Source organism: Haemaphysalis longicornis, unplaced genomic scaffold (genome assembly GCF_048455015.1).
Source record: "Haemaphysalis longicornis isolate Haplotype H1 unplaced genomic scaffold, Haemaphysalis longicornis Haplotype H1 scaffold_2, whole genome shotgun sequence".
Taxonomy (NCBI): Eukaryota; Metazoa; Arthropoda; class Arachnida; order Ixodida; family Ixodidae; genus Haemaphysalis; species Haemaphysalis longicornis.
The window spans coordinates 68,138,770-68,158,854 of NW_027526295.1; the positions used below are offsets into that span (position 1 = coordinate 68,138,770).

The 20,085-nt window shown below is 48.2% G+C and overlaps 1 protein-coding gene across 1 annotated transcript in view; it reads right to left on the minus strand.

Moving 5' to 3' along the window:
* Positions 1-4,856: 4,856 nt before the first annotated feature.
* The window catches only part of LOC144167167 (phospholipid-transporting ATPase ABCA3-like), a 48,435-nt gene continuing 33,206 nt past the window's right edge, over positions 4,857-20,085 (minus strand). The window contains exons 4-5 of the mRNA XM_077696525.1: positions 19,620-19,869; positions 4,857-5,126 (exon numbers count right to left, since the gene is read on the minus strand). Of these exons, the coding sequence (XP_077552651.1) occupies positions 4,956-5,126; positions 19,620-19,869 (421 nt within the window). The 3' untranslated portion in view covers positions 4,857-4,955. The remainder of the gene's footprint in view (positions 5,127-19,619; positions 19,870-20,085) is intronic.

Genomic DNA, 20,085 nt, shown 5'->3' on the forward strand with positions numbered 1-20,085 from the left:
ACTTGCATACGAGGGGCAAGGAAAACGGACGGCCACGATTGTACGGGAGAATAGAGCCCTAGGGATTCCAGGTTTTAAATGGTTGTGGGATGGATGCATGCCGTTCCTGCGGAAGAAAAAGAGGAAGAATTGAAGCGTTGGCCCGAACAAAAGCGCGAAAGGGCGCAAAAACAACGCAAAGCTGCTGGCGCCACCGTTTCCACCTAAAATTCAGCTCGTCAAGTAGCAGCGAATCCCTCCAAGATGAACAGCAACTTGCTCGCTTGGATGCCGGCGTGAACCAATCTCATTTCTTCAGAGGACTTTCAGGGTATATTTTCGACCGCGTCTGTCACTTCTAAGCACGCGCACATGACCGGTTGCCGGTTTATGCGTGCGCAGGTTTGTAGTGGAGAATAGTGGGAGGGAGGAGAAGGGCGTGTGCGTGCAGCTATGGGTTCCATGCCCGTACTGATGGATTGCATGTCCGTTGTCCTGGTGCAAGGTTTAAACGCGGACGTTACACGCCTAACGGGACCTGTCCGGAGTCCTTAATGATAGAGCGGATGGGGTTTGTATGTTAGGCTACGTTCAGACTGCCGACGCCAAAGCCGTATCGTGTTCTACGGACGTAAAAAATGGCGTGTCATGGAGTTCGGTTGCCTGAGACGTGAAAGGACGTCATTTAAATTTATTGCGACAGTCGCGGCAACAGTCTCACCCGGCCTTACACGAACAGTAAGATTCTAACGACGTGGGAGGGACACAGGAAGCTCCATGTTTATCTGCAAGAAGAAAGCTTGGATTTGTCAGAGGTTCATTCAGCTTATTGCCCAGGAAATGTGCTCCATCGCAAATTACAATAAACCTGTTTTGTTTTGTGCCCTCCTAGGACTGCGACCAGCTGTACAGGTCAGCCTTCTTCACAGAATGGAAGGGCGTTAATTTTTTCCTTACTATTACTCATGCACCCAGTTATTTCTAATGTAAATAGTTGTGTATAAGCTCTTTGTTTTCCTTCATCAAATCCAAACGCCTCGAGTTCGTCAATTCGACTGCCACCTCCGAGAACTTCAACACCACCGCCCTGCGAGCCTCCTGCCAAATCAACCGGAGCCCAGGCGATTGGGTTCCTGATCGCACCGCACTTCGGGGAAATAATCATCAATCTTTACTGTCCCCATTCTAGACACCTTCACTGATCTGGAGCCGTCCCCTTCTGCCTGCATCCCTAATTTCTCTTGGCGCGGCCATTCGGCAAAGTTTGGTCATCGTCGTCTCCAGTTGAGAAGTCCGCTACTTCGGGGGGAAGGAAAGTTTCTGCACCGGGCACCTTGTCCTCGACGTTCACCGGACCTCCACTTTCGGCATCACCCGTCCGATTGAGCTAAGCATTTCCTCTTGGTTCGTAGCGCGGGCGTTGGCTTTTGACTTGGCCGCGGGTTCAAGCGGGTGCTAACGCGGTCCACTTTGGAAGAGATGTGAAAGCCTGCGTGAGAAACGATCCGATCCTGCCAGTCATGTAGAACTTACAGCGGAAAGTTCGGAAACAAACGTGAGGTACAAAAGCCGGTTCTTCGACGAATGGAGCGGGGTCGCCAGCTCTACTGTCTGTCCAGCCTTGCAGCACTAGTGCTAGCTGCGTGAATTTTTAATAGCAGATCTGTTTAAGCTCTTGTTTGCGCTGTCGATAAACCGAAAAAAATACCAAAAAATACCGAGCGCACGTGAGCCTGCGTCACGTGGGGAGCACCCGCGTCGTCCAGGCTTATGCGTGGGCTTGCGCCACGTGAGGGGCTCGAAAAAAGGAAAGAAAAAAATCCGAGTGCACGTGTTAATGCGTGTTTGAGCAAACAGCTTCGCAGGCAAAACGGCTGTCGTCTGCTCCTGACGCCACTTGCTCCGACTTGCTAGGGACCGCGGCAACCACCTGCGCTCGTAAAGCTCGGAGTCGCCGCGGGTGCGATGGCAGAGCTGTCTCCGACTCCGCCACGCATATGGGTATGAGGCGACCAAAGATGATCCGGACGACCAAAGAAGAGGCGGGTTATTAGGAAGCCCGCATGCGCTCCCAGGGGAGAAGGCTATCGCCCAGAAGAACAAGAAGTAGTAGTGCAAGTCTTCAACAGCGAGGGAGCGCTCAAACAAGACGTCGTGGCGGCGGACGATGAAGTATACGGACTATAGAGGGAACCGTACAAATGGAGCACTCATACACTTCACTTTGCGTTTGATTTGGTCTTCTTCTGACGAGCGCCATGTATACATACATATAAAGGGTAGATGGTTCGCTTGACATATATGGCGCCCGTGGTGTTTGGCTTCGTGAGACGAACGAAGCTCTGCTGTGAAAACGGACTTGCAAGCTAGGTTAATTTTTTAAAGCGAACTTTTTACCTCTACACCTCAAGTGTTCTGTCGCGACCGTTGGTGTCAAGAGAAAACTATCGCGAACCAATAAAAGAAGTCTCTGGCACCACCAGGAATCGAAGCTGGAACGAATAGGGAAACTGCGCGAGAGCCCGTTGTCTTACCGATTGAGCTACGAGGCCACGCGGAGACGGGAGAGACAGACGGTGTACTCACCGAGCGCATCTGCGGGTTTACCCCTGCGTTGTCACTGAATTCCACGTAACAGCGTCACGCGACCTCTCGCGCCGCTGTGCGCTCCAGTCACGGCACCTGTAGCGGCTGTGTGGACGCCTTGCGCATGCGCTTGGAGTTTGTTAAAGAACGGAAGCCCACAGCAATGCATGATATCTCACGTCTACTCCATCTCTCCCGCTGATCTCGTCGTCTCCCTTGGCGGCGGCAGAGATGGAGGAGAAGTGAGATCGTCTAATACCGTGTTTGAGCTTCCTTCCATTTTGTAAAAAAGGAGTTTCTGTCATGTGCTTCACCAATACAACTCAACCAACCACCATTCATGGATGATGCATTGATTTGACCTTAGCAAAGAAAATCTCTTTGAAGAAATAAATGGTGTGGTTAAGTGCATTTCACTTGTCTCAGGTATCCCTCTGTAGAGCCACGTGTTTGATTTCGTGATGTCGCATGGGTAATTGTTGTGGGTGTCGTTCATACCTTCGCTTTTCAACCACCTTCACAGGGATAATTGGCCCGCATTTTTTATCATGCATTTCGTTTTTTAAAATTCAGTTTGGCAAGTTGTTATATTATTGTGCTATTATGGGAATTAAAATGATTAACCTTTATGCATTATGCATTTTTGTGCAAATGCAAGGGGTTAAATGGTGGTCAGCGTTCGCTACATCTTTATTCGTTTTTTTTTTCATTCTTTTCCTGGCTTTTTTATTCTCGTCTTCGGTTTTGGTGGGGGGGGGGGGGGGCGTGTAAAATGCACATTTTTTATTGAGATATTTTCCTTTTATTTGTTATCTGTTTTGTATTCCCTGGTTTGTCAAATTTCCGTTCGGCTATCTACGTGTACGCTATTATAATATTTCAACTTTTCAGCTCCACCAATTATGCATTCTGTGCAAACAGGAAGTTACATGGTCGGCCCGTATTCGCGATTACATTTGGGTTTCCTCAATGTCTCTCTGTCGTTCTTTCTCCGGTATTTCTTAGTGTCGTCTTCGTTTTTGAGAAGGTGTATCGGTTCGTATTTTTTATTCTGTAACTTGTCTCAATTTTTTTTGCGTGCGTTTGTTGTTCCGTGGGTCCAGGTTGCGGTACCGGTTGACTTGGTACGACCTCAAATCAAAACGTTTGGGCTAAGCTGAGGCGCATACCGCCCGCTGCTCCTCCTATTCTACCAAAGCGACGGGCATCCACCGAGTACAACAAACCCGCAATGAAGTATTCGGCGAAATGTTTGCGACCGGATTTCCGTTTGCTACCGTAGTTGCCGCCCAAACTACCTGTTGGTGCACACTTCCGTCAAACAATGAATCACCCACTCCTAACGCGCCCGAAGTCTGTGCTCGTACTCCTAACCCTCTGTGTACGTGTAATCTAAAACATACCAGAGTTTTACATACCGACTAGTAGCACGTACTCGCAGTTACGATTTATTAACAGGAATCTCTTCTCCTTTTGCACGACACTACTTAGTGTGCGGAACGACACCCGTATGTCGTTTTTGGTACTTGTGATGTGTAATCAGAAATAAGCTATTCAACTGAGTTTGCTGCCGCTTGATGAATTCAATTTAATTGAACTCAGCTCAATTTAATTCGTTTTACTCAACAACTGAAGGATGTTTGGAGCTCGGGCAAGAAGCATATAAAGCCTTGACAGGGTCTGCGCCCCACTGCATGCAAAACAGAAAGGTCAAAAGAACAACAGCAAAATGTGTTGCAAAAACGAGTATTGCAGCATGGTCTGTAGCGAACACATACAATACTAGTATGCATACATACACACAGTGCGCAAGCACATGTCATCGTACAACTGTAGTGTTGAAATGATAAGTACGAAGCAGACGCAATGGAAATACAACAACAAGAAAGACGCACCAAGTACGCATAAAAACACGCGCACAAAGAAAACGATGAACAAGGCCGGCAAACGTACAACAAAATGTCAACTCTACATGAACATTTCGCCCAGGTTCTTTAAAATACATGGTTAATATATATGCGTTACAATGTCGAGCCTGTTCATTTATTATTGTTGGAAGTCGACATTTTACCCTTTGCTTCCCGTAATTTGTGCAGCACTTTCGAATTGTCCATTTGTTTTTATTGCAAGTGGGGTACCGCAACCTCCCGGGTAAAGTGAAGAAAACAGGTGTTGTTTAGCGTACCAGGTGATTCGTTTTCAAGTTGACACACGCACGCAAGCACAGAGAAAAAACATAAAAATATACACAAGGACAGTTTTTGAAATTCTAAATATTTTAATTGCCTCATAAGAAGTAAAAATTGCAGGCCGTGGTATTCTGATATTGAGTTTTCCGTTTTCTCGTAGAAATGTTTGAAGATTACGAGTGTTGGATGCCGCACAACTTTTTAGGCGCCTTGCGGTGTGTCCTTGTTTTGAGCGAAGGCTATGAACAGCTGCTCCAGGTTGGTGTCCTGAACCAACACGTGACTAAACGTGAACTTCTCTTCCAGCTTATCGATGTTTCGAAATATTTCGCTCCAGGGTATCACGTCGCGTATGTGGAAGTCCTGCACGTTCTGCAAGAAATAGAAGAAATCGGGTTACTTTTAGTATGTAGAACATTTCTTGCTAGTAATCAATACTACAAAGACAACTAAGAGTGAGTGACTGACCTAACAGACACACTGAGTGAGTGACTGATTCATTACATCGTACGTCCGATCACTCAGCCTACGAACGTCACAATCTTTAAGTACTCGATTTACCTGGCGTACACGCCCTCTAAGGCGAAATTTTCCGAATTTTGAACCCGAAGTTTTGCAATGTGGAATTCAAGGTGGCAAACTTGTTTCTGCAGATCTATGAATATTTTTCTCGAAAAACACCTCGGCTACGACATGTTCTGTTTGCCCACTATCCGGCTACTGCCGGCGTGAGTTCTTGGGCGTGTTGAAAGGCTACTGAAGTGCTTTTAGAATGGGGTAAAAATATATTTTGTGCAATTGGTTAGTTGGTTAGTTTATGCCTGTAAAAGTTTTTCGTCATTTTTAGCTTGGGGACAGAGGTATTCGTCGGTAAAGTTGACCCCACGCCCCACCCACTGCTGTCTCCCGTATCGCCGGAAGAGGCAGAAACCGAGAGGCAGCGACCGGAAGTAGCGTCATATTCGGAAGGTGGCCAGTGTCGTGCGCCGCCGCTTCGCATCTTTGCTGTGTCCTCGTTTTGTGGACGAAGTTCCGAATTAAGCGGGCGTGCAATCTGTACTTTATTTATCTTTATTGTCCAAAGTTGCTTCGGCATTGATTTTTAACCGTTATGCCAATATGTTTTGAGAAATTCTCTAAAGCAACTCCTAGATACCAGAGATTTCCTACCCAAGCGCCCCTGGTTACTACATTGCCTTCAAGAGTGGTCGGGGCCGGCCGTGTCGTCGCGAGCTCTGTGCTTTATACGCAAAGCGACGGGCTCAAACAAATACGGAGGTGCGCCACGTTCCTGATCCATTATTATTAGGGGATTAGGAAATTTTTGGGACCGCAGCGCTCTGGGTTTCCCGAACTTCTTGTTCGTTTTCCCGATCAACATTGTTAGCTACGATGACAGCTTAGCTAAGTAGGTAGATTTCAAGAAAAAGCAAGCAAGCTGGAACGCATGAAGCGTTTTCTGCGTGTGGGACCGTCCCGCACACTCGCCGGTCGTGCATTCTCGTACGGCACACCACGCGGTTCAAACCGCGCATGCCGCGGCAGCAACCGCTCTTCGCTGCTGCTCAGAAACGAGGCAGTCACAAAAATCAAGGTAAACATGTAAGAGAGTGGATGATAGTGTGGTGAAAAACTGCGCTAGGGAGTGTTATCAAAGGTGATTTTGAAAGAGGTGATCCAACTTGAATCGCGATGCGAAGCGCCGACCGGTCGCGGTGGCTCGTCGACGGCAGCAAATGCACCTGCCCGCTACCTGCTACCTGCGCGCAAGAATGAACACAGCACCGCTCGCTAGAATGACTACCAACGTGAACATATGGTTCCACATGCGACAAAGGGGATGACAGTGTGGTGAAAAACTGTGTTAAGGATGGTCATTTGCAATTGTACAAATAGCAGCGACCAAATATCTGCCTCGGTGCTAAGCCTAAAGTTCCCAACATCCGAGGCGATCCGTGCAACCCAAGCCTGTTAGAGCTGTTGGGGGAGAAAGTTCGTCGCGGGCCAGCGTGCTGCGTTTGGGCTCCTCTACATTTTGGGGGGCCACCAACGTTAGGTTCCCCTATTCTAAAACTGGGTATGTGCAGCAATGCCACGTTCCGCTGACCGGCCGCGCAGCGACCCGGCACCAGCACCTCCGCGCGACGCGGCGACCGGCTGCTCGCTAGCTGGTGCTTGCGCGCATCGCGGGCTGCTGCACATAGCTTGTTACCGCCTGTCCGAATGTAAAAACTAAGTTACACACGCAAGCAAGGGGATGATGGTGTGTTGAAAGTTCTTGCTTGATATTGTGACTAGCGCTGGTAGTGAAATCGGCAAACCAATGTCTGCACAACTACCCTGCATCCGAGACACAGAAGTCGGCCATGAGCCGTTGGAGAAGAACCCCTTTCTAAAGCTCGCCGTGAGCCAACTTGTTAGGTTTATACGATCCCTCAGGCTCTCCTAATCTAAGGAAAGATTGTTTGACTCTTCTATTCACAAGAAGATTTTCTGGCCCGTACTTGAATGGGAACACAACGAGCTCTTCAGGCCGAGCGGTCACCGCAGCGCCGGCACTTCCGACTATGACGTCATCTGCCGCCAGCCAATCGCGAAAGACAGCCACTGCTCTCGCCGTGCCCCCGGGCAAGGGGTTCTTTGTTTTGACGAAAAAGATGGTTTGGGGGTATTTACACAGAAAATGTTTTTTAAATTCAGCGTCAAGAAAACAATTGAGTAATGCCCCCGACAAACTTTATTTGGAAAGCTCTTCACCAGCCCTTTAAGGTGCCTTGGTTACACTTCGAATGCGTAGCATTCTGTTCTTAGTAATGACATAGCCCCAACCATCCTGCGCCGCACAAAATTGCACAAGTAGCAGAGTTAACAAGGTGAATCTTTAAAAAGACAAAATCTGTTAATACGTAGGACGCCGGAAACGATGTATAGGTATGCATCAAACGATGTACCGGCTAACCACCAATGCCAGTTTAGCGGCAGCTTATCGGCCAGAAAAAAAAAACTACGACACGTTGCTCTCAAGCATACACTCTCAGATACTTTATTGGCGGGTAATACGCAAAAATTCTGTCATCTTCACTTGCTGTCACGGTGTCCTTGCCGCGATGACCACGATCTGCAATCCGCGTTCACTTCTTGAACTGGATTGGATTGGATTCGACGGCGACAGCGAATTCGCATCACTACCGAAATCTTCCTCGCGCTACCGGAAGCTAATGTTGAAGGCCGTGGTTTTTGTGCGCTGCAATGGGCAACAGCTGTATGAGCAAGAAATACGTCATGGGGGCCTTGTTCTAACGTCAATATCGCTGGCGACAGTCGTGCGGGCTAGGTTCACTAGATAAGATACAGACTAACATCACTGAGGGCCGCAAGTGAGCCATGATGACCATTTTGGTGTTTATCAGTATCACCAGAGTGCCGTTTCTGAAGCCTCACCGCTAACTTTGACGTGGTCATTTGTAAACAACACTGCCGAAGACGCAGCAACACGGCATCTTCGTACCATAGAGTTCCTTAGCATAAATACTAGAGAGGAATGTGGCGCTAGCGTCTATGCGCCTCACATCAAGGCCGTCTGTGTCGTCATGGGCCGCCATTATATCATGCGCTGGCATTATTTTCATCATTGGCTTGGATTGAAACGTTTTAGTGGCCGTATTTTCGAACACAGTGCCACGACAACTTAAAGAATGGTGTGTTATTATATAAGTTGAAAATAAAACAGGCTAGTTTTAAAGGTAAGGAAAAGGAAGTGAAGCGTATTTTTGCCGGAACGGTTTGTAGGCCAAACTCGTTGTTGACAACGATGGTAATATTTTAGGGGAAACTTATTACAGACTCTAATTATTTTATCATTATTTAATGTAATAAGTTCTTTGAAGAGCTTGGAAATGTTTTTGAGCGTGACTATGAAAACATCGCCTTCGTGGTGAACCGGTGCACCGACCGTCAGCTACAGTTGAACAAAACCTGTTGCTGAGGGAGTTGGTTCATACTTGAAGGAAAAAAAAACGTGGCGTTAAACAGTCGTGGCCAAATACAATATAAAACGGATACAGGTGGCCGTATCTTTCGTACCTTGTGTTCGTCGAAGTACGTTTGGTTTCTTTTTTCTTCGTCAGCTACAAGAGTCGCCGCGGTATAGTACCCGCTGAGTCATACCTTCCTTCACTCCGGCATGACCAACATCAGGTATGATCCCGCACAGCCTGGTCTTTCATCGAACACGCAGTTGCCGAAGCTCACTGCTACCGCAGAACAGGGCCAAGGACAAGAGTCAAGCGTAGAGGTGAAAAAGAAGGGAATATTAAGGTCTACATTTAATGGAACGTACGGCGGTAAGGTGAAGAGGAAGAAAAACAGTGCGTGCGCTCATGCGGCCCGAGACATGACGATGATGCCGGCACAGGGAGGTTGACATCTGTCCTTTCAAGACAATGGCTGGCCACAGCAGGCCTATGGCGGTCGATGTCGGTGCGGCTTTGTCTTGTCCAAAGAGATTTCACATCTTCCCGGTGGCCAACGATGTGGGGACAGTCTGAATCTAAAGGGTATAGACGTTGAGCGGGCAGTCATGGTACAAGTCCCTGCGCAGTGGGTGAGTACAGTCTGGCATACCCGACGGCAGGATGCAAATCAGTGTAGTTTTCGCACAATGTTTTCCAAACCCACGTCAGGGTCAAAAGTGAGACGAATGGCACTTGTATTGGTGCAGTAGAAAATGGCGTGGGAACGCTTCTTCGAAGATCTCGTCTTGAAGAAACGTGGTCCTATCAAGCCCTAGATTCCGTAGGCCTCTCTTATTCAAATTTTATCAGTCTTCGGAAGCGCAGTTGTCGGAAGCCCGCTGATTCTTCTCTCGTTCTGAAGGTTGCAGACAAATCGACACGATCGCCTAACTACGGCGCGGATTCGCAGTAGGCAGCTCAATGGGGTAATGTCCGCCGGGTTCGAGGTACATATCTTAAGCGTAGAAGTATGTGGACTCGTTTCCTCGGTTATTTGCTGCGGCTGCATGGGAAAATTCTCCGGCTCGTGGGGCGAGTTGCGCATAGAAGAGATACGTGGGGGTCCTTCCCACGACGCTGAATGCATCATTGGCTGGCTTCCCGTTTTCCTCGATAGGGTTTCATCTGAGTTGTCGCTTCCTAGGCCAACGTTTTGGATAAAGCTTCTTTACCAAGTGACCGGGTCTTCGCTCTGCTACTTCGGAATTGCAACCTAGGTCAGTTGCCTGTTTGGAGGGAACAGCAAGTTCGCACGTTGCTCCTACAAAATACGTGTTCTTCGGTTCTTCTAGGTCTTCGTTGCACATTGAGGGAACGTGTCGTCGTTTGCAATACGGGCAAAGGATCTTCCTTTTACACTGTCGAACGATGTGTCCATGGGTCAGACAGCGGAAACAACGTCCGTGCTTTGCGAGGGGAGACTTCTTTTGCTCCATAGTGATTTTCTAATCCCAGCAAGATCGCGTATCGTGCAGGCCGGAACAAAACAGGCACTGTCGTGTCTCGTTAGCTGCGGCATAAAGGGCTGCCGCAGAATGTCGATGTTTGAGAGTTGCTGTTGGACGCTGTTCCCCTGGCTCAAACTTCGTTATCGGAGGTACGCTCAGTATAACTGCTTCCAGACACTCAAGTTCGACTCCAAAGAAGTTAATTGAATTGTCGAACTGTTTCGTGTGGTCTGTTGGTTGGTGCTGACGCTCCACGCCGGTTGACATTGAAGTAGTAGACAACGTTTTCGAAGGCCGGTTGTACCTGAGGACCATGTCTCGAGGGAGTGCCCGAAGACGTATCTCCCGTAGCATGGCATCATAGCTATCTGGGATCGTGCCAAGTGCATTCAAGCTTCTGCAGTGTATCTGCACGTCGTCGTAAAGCTTTTGTAGTTTCGTTGCGTCAGTTGATGAGGAAACAGGTGGTATGACAATCAGAGCTCGCAGGTGGACTTGGGCAATAAGAGGCTCGTCACCGAACCGCTTCTGAACTATCTCGATCGCGTCATTTTAGCATTGTTCGGTCATGCGCAGTCCAGAAACTGATGCAGCCGCGGAGCTGGTCAGGAGACTACTGAAGTAGTAAAATTTATCTGTCGCCAGCAACTCTGAATTGTTGTGTACAGAATTGTTGTGCTGTGAACAAGTGTTGTGCAAGTGTGTTAGCCTGGTCTTCGAGTGGGTCTCCTGTTGTTCTAACCTGGGGCAAGTTGTGTGTCTGCTGTCATTTGAGCTTACGTATATGCGTCCAGACTTTGTGTGTGTCCGTGTATGAAATAATGGATGTCAAAAAGGTGTGCGAACTCTGTCTTTTTGCCTCACGGCGCACACGTGTTCCAAACCCCTTGGCCCGGTTGAACAAAAGTATGTTACCCGACGTGGGGTGCCAACGAAGGATACCCCACGCCTTGTTCTGGGCCTCTCGCGCCCTCCTACAGTCCTCATTCCACCACGGCCTCCTCTGGCTAGGCGGGCACCGGAGGCGTGGGGAATGAACTTTTCGGCGGCGTCAAGGATGTGCGGCCTCAGGAGTTGGGAATCTTCTTTAATGTGTAGGTGTCTTATGGTTGTGTAATGTAGTTTGGAAGTCTCTGTAAATGTATTCCAGTTACCTCTTGCTTCATTGAACCTGTGCTGGGAAGATGGAGGGCATGGGCCTTTACCTCTATATCTGAGGTGGGGAAGTGGTCACTACCATATGGGTCAGTGCCCACACCCCACTCAAGAGGAGGAATGAGAACTGCGGAGCCAATAGCCAAGTCAAGATATGAGGGTGTGTTGTGTTGTATATTAATGTATGTGGGCTTATTTTTATTGAAAAGGAATGCTCCAGAGGGTGTTAAAAACTTCTCTATCAGGCGACCTTGGGCATCGGTGCGAGGAGAGCCACAAAGAGAATTGTGCGCATTAATGCCGCCTGTGAGGATATATGGTTCGGGCAGCTGGTCAAACAGGGCCTCAAAGTCAGACCTCGAAAGTGTAAAATCATAACGAATGTAAATGGAGCATACCTTTATCAACCTATTAAATATTATTTTGCGTATTGCTACAGCATCAAAGACGGTGTTCAAGCTGATAGGCTGGCATGCTAAGGATTTCTGGGCAATTATGGCCACACCACCCGAAGAGTGTGTGCAGCCAACCCTATCCTTTCTGAATACCATATAGCTATTTAAGAAATTTGTATGATTGGATTTTAAATGTGTTTCTTGGACACAAATGCCGCTTGGCTAATTAGCATGAAAAATCTCGTACACGTCGTCAAGATTATTCACAAGGCCTTTGAAGTTCCATTGAACAATATGTTCACTTCCCATTATGATATGTTAGAGCTACTGGAGTGTCAATATTTACGTAAGGTCTTTCGGAGCTTGCACTCTTGGAAGGGGTTTTTTACCTTCTCTGGAGGTTTAGATGGAGGGACCCGCTCTATCCGCTGCGAAGCAGACAGGAAAATTCAGAGCCCTTCCACCCCGTGAAGAGGGATGGCCAGCAAAGCTGCGGTGCCGAGCTTCAACGTGAGTCCAAGGGGTGCACGAAGCAAAACACGTTTGTTTAGAATTTGCGATTGAGCATTGTTCCTGGTTATTAACTGAAGGTCCAGTCCTGTCCAGTGACTGCTCCTCGCGCATGCTCAGCACGGCTTTTCCCGAGTCACGTGAAACGGCTATCAAAAGGCTCCGACGCAGCGTCAGACTTGGCTACTGCGCAATTGAGGCGCACACCTGGGCACGCGCCGGCGCCAGCGCGTCTGCCGCGGCTATGACGCAACACAATCCAACACAATCCACTTTAACCCAATCCAATCGAATCGAATTCAAGCCAATCCAAGCCAAGCCAAGCAAAGCCAATCCATTACAATCGAATAGAAATCCAATCCACTGCCCCTCGCGCTTGCGCAGAACGGCCCTTCACGGCACACGCCAAACTGCTCAACCTCGGCCAGTGTAGCTTACGCTGCAAAACACACCGGCATCGTGGGTAGAAATTTATTATAGCGCGGGTATGGTAATCACGGCACATGCCTAATGAAGGCGCTTTTAATTTTGTATGATTTTTTTATGTCCCGGGGTTGTGGCGCGCAGTTTTACGATTCCGGGGATTTGAGTGGGCTCCGCAACGTGGCGCTACGCTCGCTAGCGATTCCTGTCTACATCGCTCTGGGACCGGAGACGATCTGCTGGATCCTAGCCATTTACAGCTTTGCTGTAAAAGGTCCCACATCCATCGCGTCATCAGATTTGTGGGGCGGACCGGACCCCTTGGACTTGCCACCCTTCCCGGTGCCCTTCGCGGGTACCGCGACTGCCGAGGGTGTGAGGAGCGCCCCGGGTGGCAGTCGCGGTACGGCGCGGGTGGGAACTGCTGCAGTTTCCTCCATCTCCGTCTCCTCCATCTCCATCTCCTCCGGGCCCTCGCGTGTGCTTCGGGTCGGTGGGGAGGAGGAAACAGTGGGTGCAGCAGCATCCCCAGCGGACGTGGTTGCCCCCGCCGCCGCTGCTGGCTAAACGAGCGGCGCGGTGGCGGGACGGGCCGCCAGAGGCAACCCGATGAGGGGCTGGGGCGGAGCCAGTTCCGACTCGCTTAACTGGGTCCCCGCCGAAACCAGACGCCGCTCCGCCCCCCGGCGAGCCGCGTCGGTGTACCTCCCTAGAGAAAAAGAGGCGAACCTCTTTCGCGCCTGCGGGAAGGTGATGTTTTCTGTGACCTTGATGTTTAATATTTTCTTCTCAAGTTGAAACTTCTCGCATTTTCTGGAGTACACCGTGTGTGGGCCCTGGCAGTTAATGCAGAGAAGTTGTTGTGAACTATAATTATCTGTGGGATGGTCATGTTGGGCGCACTTGGAACAGAATATTTGGCCCCGACACGAGTTAGTACCAAGCCCGAACCGCTGGCACTTGAAACAGCGGCGCGCGTTCGGGATGTACGCCCGGATGGGGTACCGGATGAAACCACCATTGATGTGGTCTGGAAGGACGAAACGATCAAATGTGAGGATGACATGTCTAGTGGGTACTATCTTATTGTCTCTTCTTATGGCTATGTGCCTGACAGCCATCACGCCTTGTCTTTTCAGGCCTTTAAGAAGTTCGGCCTCTGTCTCGTTTGCTAGTCTGGGTCCGAGATCACGCCCTGCGAGCTGTTGAGGCTGCGGTGGGGCGTGACCTTGATGTCGAGATCGGCAATTCAGGTCTGCTTCAGGAGTTTTGCGGCCTGCTGTTGATTGTGTACCTCAACCAAGATCTCGCTGGTTCTTTGCTTCATAGCTTTATTGGATTCTCCTATAATAATTTCTAAGAACTTCGAAATCAAGAACGCGGACTCTGAAGCAATGGGCCTGGCTTATTCAAGAGATTCAATTACCATGAAGTGGGGGTAGTTATCAGGTTTTGTGATTGTCATGGTCGGAAGGGGTGGAAAGGTTACCTCGGTGCGGCCCCTTTTAGGCGGCCGATCATTGGGTTTGGGGAATTTAGAAAAAGCCATACAGCATGTATAAAAGCAGAGGAAGGGGTACTTTCTTCGTCAGCCTTACCCTGATAGCTGAAGGGGTCCCGGAGCTCCCTGCCTGGTAAACAGACAGGGAGCCCATCCGCCGCACCTTGACCTGGGGTCCGACGGTCTCCGTTTGAGGTTTCTACCCTTCACCTTAAAACTCAATACCACGGTCGGTTACAGCGTGGGTATGGGGGCTCGGGGTCCGCGGTGTCGCCATTACCGTCACCAAGATTGCTCAAGGCACCCCGTGCGGGGCGCCTCTAAGTGTCAAACTTCTTTGCAGCTATTCATACATTAGACCGAAACTTGAGTATGGTACTGTAGTATGGGACTCGTATACCAAAAATAACATGGATAAATTGGAAAAGAATTCGAGGAAAGCTGTTAGGTTTATTTTTTCAAAATTTGGTGGCGCGAATTCCCCTTAAGAATTAATGATTGCCCACAACATTCCGAAGCTTTAGTTAAAAAGACAGAAACTTCATCTCGATTTCGTCTGCTCACTTACTAAAGTCAAACCCGACTATAAAGAACGCGGATAGAGCGAATTATGCTATATATCGAACAAAAATAAATAATTTACGGAAATACACGCAAAAATATTCCTTATAACGAACTTCACATCTGATATATCGAACTCGGCGTGCCTAGAATGGCCGCCAAAATGCATGGTCTCAGAGCGGCGATTAAGATGTTGATTGGCCGCGACCTTGAATAAGCCAGGCAAAGGATGCGACTAAGAGATTTCGCCTCGTATGGAGTGACATGACGCCCGACACTTTCCGTAACTGTTTCCGACGCGCGGAACTCACGACGGAACCCGCCCAGTCAGTGAGTCCGGACCAAGACGGCAGCTCGCCAACCTTCCGATGCTGTGCCGAAAGGAGTGTCCTTCAAAGATTTCCTGAGTGTCGACGACGACGTTGCCGTCCCTGTAAGCCCCTCGGACGCGGACACCGTCAGCAGCACCCTCGTAATGCTGATGAAAAGCACCCGGGGGACAGAGGATGTCGCGAGTGAAAGCCGTCCGACGCTGAATGAAGTGCTTTCGACAGTCGATGTCCTTCGCCAATACTTCTACGATACTGAAGGACATGAACTCCAACTGGTGCGAACAAAGTCTCGTGTAAAGAATGCTGTGCTAGTTGACACTGCTAAAACGAAAGGGAAAACAAAAATCACCACTTTTATTAGATGCGACGCATCTCTTGCTCTGAGGCATGTCCCTCCTGCGTCGGCGTCGGCGGCGTCCGCACGCCACCTACGCATGCGCGACTCTCCTCCGCTCTTCTCTCCGACAGCTGTGCGCAACACTCTCACTCCGTCTCATTATCATAAACAACAGCTGCGTGCGCACGCTTCGCTCGCTTCTCTCCGCTCCCGTCACGCAAGTGCGCGCATGCGCGACTCTCCTCCGCTGTCTCCTCTCCTCTCCTTGGGGCGCTGTGAATATAAAGCGGGTAGCGCTCTGCGGCGGTTCAGTCAGCGCTCGCTCTCGCTATCGTTCGACTTCGCGTCACAACACGTTTCACCCGATTTAGAGAATCAACCCAACGGAAACACCACTTGAACCCCCCGATGCGTCGCATCACACCAGGGTTTCCTCGCGGGAAGATGGGCGTAATTTTGGAAGTGAACAGTTGAGGCGTTAAGGCGGAAAGTAACTTTATTATTTTCAATAAATCGATTTTGTGTATGGTTATGACATACTTTATTTCGTTCGTCTCTGGATGAGGGGGTGGCAAGTGGATTCCCTTGTATTGCGAACTCGTAAAAATAAATTCGTTATAGGCGAGTTCGGCTTATCGAACTATTGGCTATATCGAACTAATCGTGGCGCATATTGCAGTTCGCTATAACCGGGTTCGACTGTAAACATGAATTGACAATCGATCCGTCACTGTACATGTCCGCCCTCACTACAAGGCACACGCGTCACCGCCACCCAAGATCACTAACACTATACCATGAGAACACTGATACCTACAAGCTTTCATTTTCCCCACGCGCTGTGACTGAGTGGAATTCCCTTAATGGGCCATACTGGTTTGAGTCTGTATAAGCCTGTTTTAACGCGCTAGCGTTATTAGGCTCATTTTTCGATTTCCCCGTGCCTGCAAGCCGTCCGCCATCAGCCGTGCCCATCAAGCGTCCACGGAAGTACGTCACCAGTGTTAACAGGAAACTACAACAGAGGCAGCTAGATACGAGAGCTCGCAGGAATCTGGCCTGCCAAGCAGCGGCAATTAAATCGTGGACGATAGGACAACGATACTACGGCCGAGGCAAAAAGTAAGATACGCGATCGGAGCAGGCACCGCGCCTGCCCAATGCAGTTAGTTCTTCGGCAGACACAGTCGCCACCCGTGCCGCAACTTACGCCACCACCAAAGTGCCTCTCCGACGACGTAAAACTAAACCTGCTAGGGTGCCGAATTGCCAGCGACGGCGTACATACACAGACGCGCGTGCATGGAGGCACCCTGATGCCGCGCCAACATTGCGCCACCTAGCCTAAAAAGGCGGCATAAGATTAACGCCAGGATTTCGAAAACCAAGAAAAAACGACATTGTAACCAGGAAAATGCGTCCGAATACAAAACAAAACTGAGGGTGTGCATATATATATATATATATATATATATATATATATATATATATATATATATATATATATATATATATATATATATATATATATCCCGGAAAAAACGGCTGATTTTTTCTCGACTTATATTTTCGCTTACTTATCACTGTATCAAAGAAACATGACAAACATACGTCATTCGGCACTATGAAATATTTCGGAAACAGCCGAATAGCACTGGCAATGACGACTGCAACCTTGAGATATATATATATATATATATATATATATATATATATATATCTATATATATATATATATATATATTCGGTGGTTTGGTTTGGTATTGCGACAAATTTTAAATTTCGCGTAAGAAGACACCGTATACGGTCTAGTTACGCGAAATTTAAAATAACTTAAATCTTTCGCGGTCGTGTCACCGCCGCAAGCTCTGTCTGACAAACGTGGAATGGCGCCACGGGGCAAATTGAAAATCCCATAAAATCGGCCAGCATGAGATCCCCGAAAGTATTCACGTACTTGTCCTGGGCATGGCCCTACGGAGAAGCGGCGGAGCCGATCTCGCAATAGTCAAAAGTAAAGAAGAACTTTCAACCATTTTGCCCAACAAGCAAAACGGCTGCACAGGGGAACTGCAGGAATAACATAAAAAAACAAAACTTGTGCAGGCACTGATCATGGGCCAGATATCGTACAGGCTAAGTATCAGAAACTACTTGCGCGCAATGAAGAAGGCAAAATAAACACCATCATTAGGGCAGCCTATGGGGCAGCCCTTAACGTTCCTAGTTTCACAATCACTGCAAGGGCCTTTAAACTGTGTGTTATTGATACCTGTGAAGAAATCAGAAAGGTGACTCCCATAGGAGAAAAGGAGTGACTGAAAAAAAAAAAAAACAAAATGGGGACTGGTCCTCCTGTAAAATGTGTAGACACATCTCCTGAAAAACGAAGGCGCGACACCCCGATAGATGCGTCAATGATCCAGCGACTTTCGATAATAGGCCTCGCCCTAACAAAGAACATAGTCAAATCTGCGTGAGGACAGGCGACAATCCAGGATCAAATTTCCCTGAGGAAAGTTTCAGAACCATGAAAGCAACAATACAGGTCGGCCCCAAGCTGTTGGAAACTACCAGGTATCAATTGTCGTACTGGAGTAATGTGGCAATCGCTGTAATTGAATTTACTTCATACACACATGAATTGAATCTGCTCAGCGTTCCCCTACCGGTAACACCGAAGAGATGCGTAAATATCATTACATACACTCAATAGGCCATTAGGATCTAGGCTTCAGGCAGAGTGCCTTGATACATGAGAAATATTGTCGAATACCCTACGATAAAAGTTTACAAATAAATTAACACACGTGCGCACGGGTCTCGATGGGAACGACGCAGCAGAACAAGATCCACTAGAACTTAAATTTTGTGCTCCCTGTAGACCAAGACTGTCATAGTCACCCCTCCGAAAAATATGAAAAACGTCTCTCCATCCTACGACGGGGAAAACCTTTCTTCCCCGTGCCACACGGGGATCTCATTGCTTAAGAATCGCAAACCCTGATCAGGATACAATCCAACAAATCTATCCACAAATCTGGATGGGCGACGTTTGGTAGAAAACGTCCGGGATGAACCTAAAACTGCTAAGTACGGGCAAACACCCACTCTCTTCTGCAAAACCTGGTCATAGCCAAGGTTATGCTCAGGGGTGAACAATTACAACACTACATATCCTACTTATATCGACACACGACAGGCTGCCATGACCCAGCTGTCACCTCAAGATCAGCGTGAGCTGATTGTGGGGTCCTGGAATTCCGGCAAAACATTTTACTAGACAGGCACTTTTTTTCTCTCCCTCTGTTTCTCTCTGTTTGGCTTATAAAAAACCCCAACTTCAGTCAGGCCAGCGCGATAAACACTTCTAAACTTTGACACTGTTGCTTTCTCTCTTGAACTGACCAACACCCTGCAGCCGCAACTTTTCACACCAATATCTTAAGCAGCGCAGGCGTAAATAGAGTCGGCGTTTCCTGCGCCGCGGTGATTAAAACTATTGCGGCGACCCTAGCTCTCGTCCCATGACTTGAGTATTTGGATAGCCCAAATGGGAAATGCAGTAACTCCGTTCCAAAACGCTCCCTCGAGGCCAGAATAACGCTAGCGCGTGATACATCTTACGACCTAAACCTAGATGTCATCTGCACCTTTTTTGCTTATGTTTGTGTCTTGGTAGTGGCGATTTAAATGCAATGTCCGTTGTTTCATTTTTTGTTCTATTGCTCTTTTTATCTCTTTGTGCTATTAAATTTCTCGTCCTGCCTGGACCACAACTGTGGTCGGCAGTACGTAATAAATAAATAAATAAATAAATAAATAAATAAATAAATAAATAAATAAATAAATAAATAAATAAATAAATAAATAAATAAATAAAATAATCAAATATCCACCCTAAAATGCGGTACTGTTGCACAATCCCGCATAGTTCAGAAATATTGTGTGCCGTTATCCTAGTAGAAAGGGGCCTTGTCATTTGTGCATAGGAAAGGCTACAAAACCGCCTAGTTGGTGAAAAAGAATATATCGTCTTCAATTGTATCAGCACTGCCAGGCTGGCAAAATGGTTTCTGTCAACGTTGTTTGCTTCACCGAATAACCAGGCGAGAGAGCCATTTCCTAGAACACTAACAAAGTTTACCCGCTTTCCAGCGCCACCTGGCACACAAAGACAAGCCACTTACATCTTTTGCGCTGAGCACCTTTATTCCCGGGAAGAGCTTCTCCACGGCCGCCCCGAGTTCCTGGCCCTGCATTTGTGCGGGCGGACCTCCTTCACCGCTCTCGGAGGGCCTTGCAGCCGGCGCTAGCACGAGCTGCATGGTGTACCCTTTCCCGAACTTGTCCTTCAAGTGCTGCAGCGTGCCCAGGCAGGTCATCTGTCCGGCTACCATGATGCACAGCCGGTCGCACGCTGCTTCGCAGTCCTCCATGCTGCAGCCAAGGACAGAAAGAATCAAGAACAATAAATAACGCCACAGAAATTCCCACAGAATGCCCTGAAATTTCGATACATAAAAATATGGCCACCGGCTTATTCTTTCACTTCTAAAAGAGAAATAGGCTCCATGAGTACGAGCATAGTATCTGTTAAAATAAATGCAACAATTTCTGAAATTACGAGTTACCGAAAAAACGGGGCCGGTTGTG